This window comes from Amia ocellicauda, chromosome 9 (genome assembly GCF_036373705.1).
Source record: "Amia ocellicauda isolate fAmiCal2 chromosome 9, fAmiCal2.hap1, whole genome shotgun sequence".
In the NCBI taxonomy this organism is placed as follows: Eukaryota; Metazoa; Chordata; class Actinopteri; order Amiiformes; family Amiidae; genus Amia; species Amia ocellicauda.
This window is the reverse complement of record NC_089858.1, coordinates 28138571-28146777: the sequence shown is the minus strand read 5'-3', so window position 1 is coordinate 28146777 and position 8207 is coordinate 28138571. Positions and strand designations below refer to the sequence as shown.

Sequence of the window (8207 nt, the reverse complement as noted above, 5' to 3'; positions counted from 1 at the left end):
CTAGGCAAATTGTCTAAAAAGGGTACAAGCTCCTCAACATGCTGGAGTCCAAACATTGCATTAGCTCCACTCTGCTGGGAACCTGCATTTTATTTTTTTTTCAACTCAGATTCCCTCTGCAAATGCTAAGTGACACTGACTACTGGGAGCTTGTTATCTCAGGACATGACCTTGCCAAAAGAGTAGCTTCTGGAAATCCATCAAACTCCTTCACACCTCTGCCACTTCCATCTGGGAAAGGGAAACACACACACACACACACACACACACACACACACACACACACACACACAATAAAGTAAAAAGCTGCAGTGGTTTTTATAAACTGACTGAGACAAGAACTCTCAGGTCCCTTTGCATTTCCTCCAGGATTCCATCAGAGTATTTGAATTTGAAAATAAATCCTCTTCAGCAACCTAACAACACTGGTGGAGAGAAAACCTGTTTTACTCAGAATTAATGTGCCTGGTAGTATCTGCTTTATAAAAGCAAAACAAAACTGTTTAAATACAAAAGTTGGATGTCCATTTAATGTAAAAAAGAAAGATCAAAATACATAATATTAACTATATTGACATATATTGTCAAAAAACTAGCAACTCTTCCTCAAAATAGGTTCAGTTTAAAAACAGACCTACTGAGACCAAAATAGCAAACACTTGTGAATAAATAATTGCATTAAATAACTAAATAACTAAATAAATAAGGACAGATTTCAAAAGAAGTGCATATTGTGCCACATGTTAGTCTTAAACCGTTGGTGGATTACTGTGCCTTGTGAACAAAACAATGCATTGCAGAGTGTTTCCCTAATTTGTAAGCCTGTCAGCAAAGCAAAATAATAACTATAAACATCCCACTGAGATGTGGCAATGATATTCTATAATTATCTATTGTTCTGCCACAGTAATATATATATATCTATATGTGAGTGTGTCTCTCATGAGTCTAAATTTCAATTAACACATCCTCAGCATAACAGCGTTTCAGTTTTTACGGCCACACCTTTTCCAAATTACACTCTTTTTTTTTTTACTTGGGATTTGCTTTCATCTTAAGCAGAGGCGGAGTAGGAGCATTGACTCCTGCTGATTCTTTGTAATTCGTCATCTTCGCCTGTGCATTTTAATGATGCAATAAATTAAAGACAAAGACGAGGAACCAGGTGACTGCAGCTTTCTTATCAGCTCTAGCAGTGTCTCGGGGTGAACTAATATCTGTACTGCGGGTTGACAACCAGCACAAACAAGCAGTAGATCAATTGATCCGTACTGCCTGGACATCGCAGCGAAATAACTACATCAGCAGTTGAATCACATATTCCACAGCAGACCTGAAGACAAATGTATTTCAATGTGAGTTTTCTATTTATCACTACAAACATATATTTCAAAAACTTTGTTCAGACTCGTATATATTTGAAAAAGTATTAATATTTAATCTCCACACAAAAACATGACATGCTTTACTTACTGGGCACATTCTTCAAATAAGTAAGTAAATCTTCCATTCATTTATCTGCATTAACAGGGGAATGGTCAAACTGGAAGAGGTTTAACTTGTCACTTGTCTGATCTGTGGTTTCATCAGTTAAGAGAATTGGTTGACTCGAAACTGCTGTACACAATAATAGTCTCCTCATCTGAATGCCTTCCCAAGCATCTCAATTAGCATTCAATCACAGTTTTTTTATTTTTTGTAGGCAGAACAAGCTGTCTGCCTCATGTCACACAGCAAGCATCACTCATCCACTGCCTGCACAAGTCACCAACATACAAACACTTCAGCGGCTTGATCTAAGGCTGTTACACATTCAAATACACAACACAACCTCACAGACACAGTCAAGGCCTCTTGTAAATGTTGTAAACCTTGATCGTGATATGCAGTAAGAATGTAAAATGAACACCATCAAACAACTGGTTCGTAAAATAAAAGCTTAAAATTTTGATTTGCTTACGCACATAATATCAAAGTGTTGATATGTTATTTCAGAAGACTTCATAGCACCTTGTGAGCTGGATAATATTCGCAGTAAATGGGAAGGTGGTAATAGAAAGTAATTGTCAGTTCAAGATGTAATGTGTGACGTTTCACATTCTTTTGCGAAAGAAGTACATTCAAAAGGGAAAGTAAAATATTAAAATGTTTACGTCTTTAACTGAGAATCATTGAAATAGTTATATGTGCATATCAAATGGATTGAAGATATGTAATTATTTAAAAACATATAAATTATATGTCATATGTGAATGTTTCAAGTCAATATTCATTCCAGGTGTGCTCTAAATAGATCTAGGAACCGCATGAATGTGTCTTCCAATTACCCAGATTTAACCCCCTCTACATCTGTAACAGAAACAACTATGTGTAATTTCCCTTTCAAGGGCAAAATATGTTTGGTTAACACTTTACATTAAGTGTCCCTAATTACTGTGTATTTACACTGTAATTACTTGTTACAGTGTAAATACAGTTTAATTGGGCAGTATTACAGTGGTAATACATAAATAAATACACAGTAATTAGGAACACTACATGTAAACTGTTGCCCTAGCACTGTAAAAACATTGTAATCATGCACAATTACACTGGTAGTTACCAAGTTAATACAGTATAAATACACAGTAATTAGGGACACTTCAGTGTTACCCACAGTTGTTCTCCCTAACAAATGTAATCCTTCTATTGATACCTTGTGTAGATTTGGTGACCATGACCTAATAATCTAATATACAGTTAGTCGAGGAGATGGAAATCTTTATTGGATGCTCTTAAAGATTTGGAGACTGACTGATCTATTGCTATTAAACCAGCTGGTAAGTGTAGGGCTGTTGTCATACAAGATATCAGTAAATATGAGATGGAAATTTAAAAACAGGTGTCTGATGAAAACAATATCATAAACTACGGGGAGATCCGACATTGACAAGAGAAATAAAATCTCATTTAAAGAGGTGAAGTTGTACTGGTACTATACTTTGACAAAAGTTAATTAGTCATTGAATGATCCACCAGTTGGATCCATAGTGGCTGGTATTGTTCGGTTACTACATCCTTACTTTGATGTACTTAATCATTATGTTAAACTTTATGGGGCAGTTTCCTGGACACCTATTAAGACTAATTTTAGACTGATTTGCACATTTAGGCTGGACTAACTGAAATAGCATTTCTCAGACATGGTTTAAAGTCTCGGACTTGCCCTAGTCTTGATTTATAAAGTCTGATTTCCAGAAGGATGATTAGAGCTAGTCTAGATCTAAGTGAAGGCTTACATTAAACCTGGCCAGAGGCAGATTTAACTCCAGATTAATTGATGTGGAATTGGATTACCTGGACTATTTCAATGATGATGAAAGACAGCAGCAACCCACTGAATGATTTTGATGAAGTCAACTTCTGTGACCGTTTCTGTATGTACAAAGAAAATGCAGCTGACATAATTTGTTTGCTTGAGCCGAGGCTTTCATCTGACTCTCTTAGGGGAAGGCCTATCCCTCCTTCCCTACAAGCAGATACCATCTCGGCAGCACAGGCTATTCAAAGGGACTTGGATAATATTCAGTTGTGGGCTGACACCTGGCAGATGAAATTCAATGTGGACAAGTGCAAGGTAATACATGCAGGTAACAAAAATGCACTGCAGCTATGCAGTGTCCGTTTTTATACCGGACAGTCTGGTTTTCAGCTGGCCTGTTCTTTCCGGTATTGATCGGGCACCAGACACCTTTATGTCCCATATGTTTTAATTTAAAACTCCCTATTGTGGAGCAGTCAATGGAGAATCCAAGTCACAGTCCGTCATGTCATAACAGATTTTAACTAGCACAGGAGTTGACGTACATTTCATTTAACTGCAGTCTTTTAATGTACATGGCATTTGCATGTAAGGTTTGGTCAAACATAATAGTTGGAATAATAGAAAATGAAGCACTCGTGAACTTTCATCAGGCCTTCCACAGAATGATCATACCTATGTTAAGCCTGTGAACTTTGAGTTTTATAAAAGTATACATTTTCTATTTATTGATTGATTTATTCATTCATCCATTTATTTATCCAGTATTGTTTCACTTATTTATTTGTATATTTAGACTTTCATATGTGATATATATATATATATATATATATATATATATATATATATGGGTGATGAAGGAAAAACCTGAATAAATGACTGGAGGAACATAACGAATGCAGATGCCTCCAAACAGGTGCACAGCATTATACAATTAAGCAATTAACATCCTCTCATGATCTGTGGCATGTATAAACATGCTGAACAGGCCCAGTTGACCTGATTTTGGATCAATATGGGTGGTCCAGAGGCTCTGTTATGCTGAAGGGGGGCATTTGGGTCCATTTGTTCCCTTAGGGTCACTGCAAATCATTACAAAGTTATTCTGAGTGATCACCTTTATCCTATGGTGAAACATTTCTATCCTGATGGGAGTGGTCTCTTCCAGGATGACAATGCCCCCATCCACAGGGCACGAGTGCTCACTGAATGGTTTGATTAGTATGAAAATTATGTGAATCATATGCTATGGCCTATCACAGTCACCAGATCTCAACCCAATTGAACACCTATGGGAGAGTTTGGACATGTTAGACAGCGCTCTCCACCACCATCATCAAAACACCAAATACTATTTATTTGGTATTGTATTATACATTTACAAAAACCCCAAATAAGGGAATATCTTTTGGAAGAATGGTGTTCATCCCTCCAGTAGAGTCCAGAGACTCGTAGAATCTGTGCCAAGAGCATTAAAGCTGTTCTGGCGGCTCGTGGTGCCCAACACCTCACTGAGACTATATATATATAATTAGAAAACGTTTAAGAAGGAATACTTCATATATATTGAATATTCATATATATCAAGGTAACACAACTTGTGATGACATCACAGCTGGACTTATTCAAGTTCTATTTCTATTATGACATATGCGTGGTTGCCATGGGTGCAGGCATTTAAGTAAACGCATACACATGTTTGTCATTACAATTTAGCATTCCAGAGAGATTGACATATTAAACAAAAGAATGGATTGTAATTCTTTATCAAAATCTACCGAAGGTAAGAAATACATATTTAATAAGGTTAAAAGATATTAAGTAATCAAACTTACAGTAGTAGAAGTTTCATTATTAATCTTGTCATGTCTTAAGCTTTTCTCTATGGTATGGACATGAGGTACATTTTCTTTAACCCCACTCTCAATATAGGAAATAATAAATGTAGTTATCTCAAAATAGTAATTATGTTCTCTCTGTACTAACACACTATTTTCTTACTATCATCAGCCTAATAAATAAATTCATAAATTTAAACTGGTTTTGACTCTGACTGTAAATGTCTGTCTACTATTTGACATAATTGGACAGTCATTAGTTGTTACTGTGCCTTGTTGTCATTGTCAAGTTTCCTCCACAGTGCGAGAGGACGGAGAGCTGCACACACCAGTGACAATAGAGGAGAGACGGAGAAAGAGCGGAGTGAAGGGACAGGGAAGGAGGAAGTGTGGCAGCAGCAATTCAGCACAGAGACGCCAAACTCAAAAACGAAAGAGTAGCGAGGGCAGTGCTGAAGGGGACGGGACAAAAAGGGTTAAGCTTTCGTGGTTGCCGTCTGTGTCTTCTTCTGAGGAAGAGTCTTTGTCCAGCTCTCTGAGCTCAACCAGTGAGAGTGACGAGACTGACAGTGAACCTTTCCAGTCCCTCCCTGTGGGATCAAGATGCCCAGAAAGAGGTTAGAGAGGACAGATGATGTTCACATTTGTATTCACCCCTATTTGTATGCAAAATAAAAAAATCTGTGGATGTATTCAGGCACTCTTCTGTTACAAGCAGTTTCCAACAAATTATATTCATTACAAATATGAATATTAATATAACATTAATATTAATATGTTAATATATAAACTGTTCCTTTTTTAACAATGTTTTCAAATTATTCACATGTTTGTATTTCATGGTCTTCATTCTATTAAATGTCTTTCAGATGCTTTTATTGAGAAGTACTCTGAATCGCACTTGCTTGGGGCCGGTGGGTTCGGCAGAGTCTACGCTGGACTCAGAAGGCAGGATGGCCTTAAGGTGAAATTTATTCCTCCTAGAATTTGAATCCACTAGCAATACATTAAAAAATATATATATATACATAATTATTAATTGAAATGTGGTAAATGTGATTCATCCAATGTGAGATTGTGCTCAAATATTCCTTATGTTTCTTTTTAATTTGAATTAATTATTGTATTGGTGTTTTTTTATTTCAGGTGGCAATCAAACACATACCCATACGTAGGGTGCATTGGGAAGAAGTTGTAAGTACATATTGATGTTGTACTGACCAGTATAGATTTCAAATGGTGTTTCCCATTGATAGGTGGGATGTTTAGCAATTGGATTTCAGTTTAAAACTCCATCATGGGAAGAATTCTAAAACATAAAAAAACTCTCTGGCCTAATTGATGATCAGATGCAAACCACAGATACAATGATCTAGTAAAATGGGACAATGTGTTTGAGACAGAGAGAAAGAAGACACCTCTCTGTCTTGCACAGCATGATTTAAGTCACATTTTTCTTGCTTTCCTTAATTCAAAAGCAGAATGTAGATGAAGCAATATTGCAGCTGTTTTTAAATAGTCACATTCTACCATGTGGTCACATTTGACATGCTTTTCTACAGACTCTCGAGGCAAACACAGTTCGACTTCCCAGGGAGCTGATCATTATGTTGATGGTCGGGACTGACACCGCTTCCTCGGGAGTTATCCAGCTTCTGGACTGGTATCAGCTGCCGGAGGAAGTGCTTCTGGTCCAGGAGCGACCCGATCCGTGCAAGGACCTTTTTAAGTATGCTGTGGACCAAGGAGACTGCCTAGAAGAATCTGAGGCCAGGAGCTTCATGAAGCAGCTGATAAAGACCATTCAGCACTGCCACGAGCGCCGAGTCCTGCACAGAGACATCAAGCCCGAGAACATCCTCGTGCAGCTGGACACGGGCAAGCTAAAACTCATCGACTTCGGCTGTGCATGCATCCTCCACGACTCGGTCTACAACAGCTTCAGCGGTGAGTGTCGGTGGCCCAAATGGTGGGACCTGTATTAAACCGCACCCACTTGATATATCTGGAAAACAGATCCACAGAAGTCTAAATACTGACATTAAACTAAAAGTTCCTTGTGTTTGCAGGCACATCGGAGTACAAAACTCCCGAATGGCTCCTGCATGGTGGTTACCGAGGAGTCCCAGCCACTATCTGGTCCCTGGGAGTCCTGCTGTTCGATGTGGTCTGTGGATACCTGCCCTTCAGCACAGATGAGGAGATAGTACATGGTGTGCTGGACTTCCCATCAGATGTCTCCACAGGTAAGGCAGAAGATGATCAGCTCACCTGAAATGCTTTACTAATCCAAGGACATCCCCCAACCCATTCCCTCCTTTTCTCACCCCACAGATTGCCAGGACTTGATCCGGACCTGCCTGGCCCACAATCCAGAGGACCGGCCAACCCTGGAGCAGATTCTGCGCCACCCATGGTTGAGGTAAAATGCTCTGAGTGGTGGAGGGGGTGCACCATAAACAAACAATTGCCGCCACTGTAAATCAGCCTTATTAAGCTTTTTGTTTTCTCTCTTTCTGTAGGTCTGCCTGAGTGCCACACTGCTTGGCCCAGGTATCCTCTTTGGGGAGAGGAGCAGGTGGCGAACGCAGAAACAGAGCAAGACAGAAGGATGGAGGGACTGTGTTAAAACACTGTATAAATCTCATAGACATGATATAGTGACTTCAAATGTGTTTATTTATAACAAATATAGCTGTACAATAACACTTTTTGTATGTTTTCATAAATGCAGATGTTTGCTCGGCAAGAGTCCCCATGAAAGATCAAATGTCCAATAAAAAATAAAAAATAAATGTAAATTACCTTTTTATTTCCATAGTGATCTCTGGGTAATATAGCAAACCTTTAATCTGTGATCATAAATTAAGGCTGTCCAGTCTTGTTAGTATATTAGTTGTATAGTAACGGGTGACACTGTCTGCCAACAAAATGAATTGAACAGATATGTTCCCAATGAATCAAAAACAGATCGTAAACCAATCGTTTGGAGGTAATATATAACACCAGCAAGGAAGCAGTGGGTTTTAATTCTGTGGCACTAATCTAAAACTATTTCCTTGCAAAGA

At 38.3% G+C, this 8207-nt stretch overlaps 1 protein-coding gene across 1 annotated transcript; it reads left to right on the top strand.

Moving 5' to 3' along the window:
- The first annotated feature begins 3352 nt into the window (after positions 1-3352).
- Positions 3353-7750, top strand: LOC136758316 (serine/threonine-protein kinase pim-1-like). Its single transcript, XM_066712564.1, has 8 exons — positions 3353-3629; positions 5430-5756; positions 6009-6103; positions 6286-6333; positions 6702-7086; positions 7209-7385; positions 7474-7561; positions 7662-7750. Exons 1-8 carry the CDS (start codon positions 3353-3355, stop codon positions 7669-7671), a joined length of 1407 nt encoding a protein of 468 aa, XP_066568661.1. The 3' UTR covers positions 7672-7750.
- Positions 7751-8207: the final 457 nt, after the last annotated feature.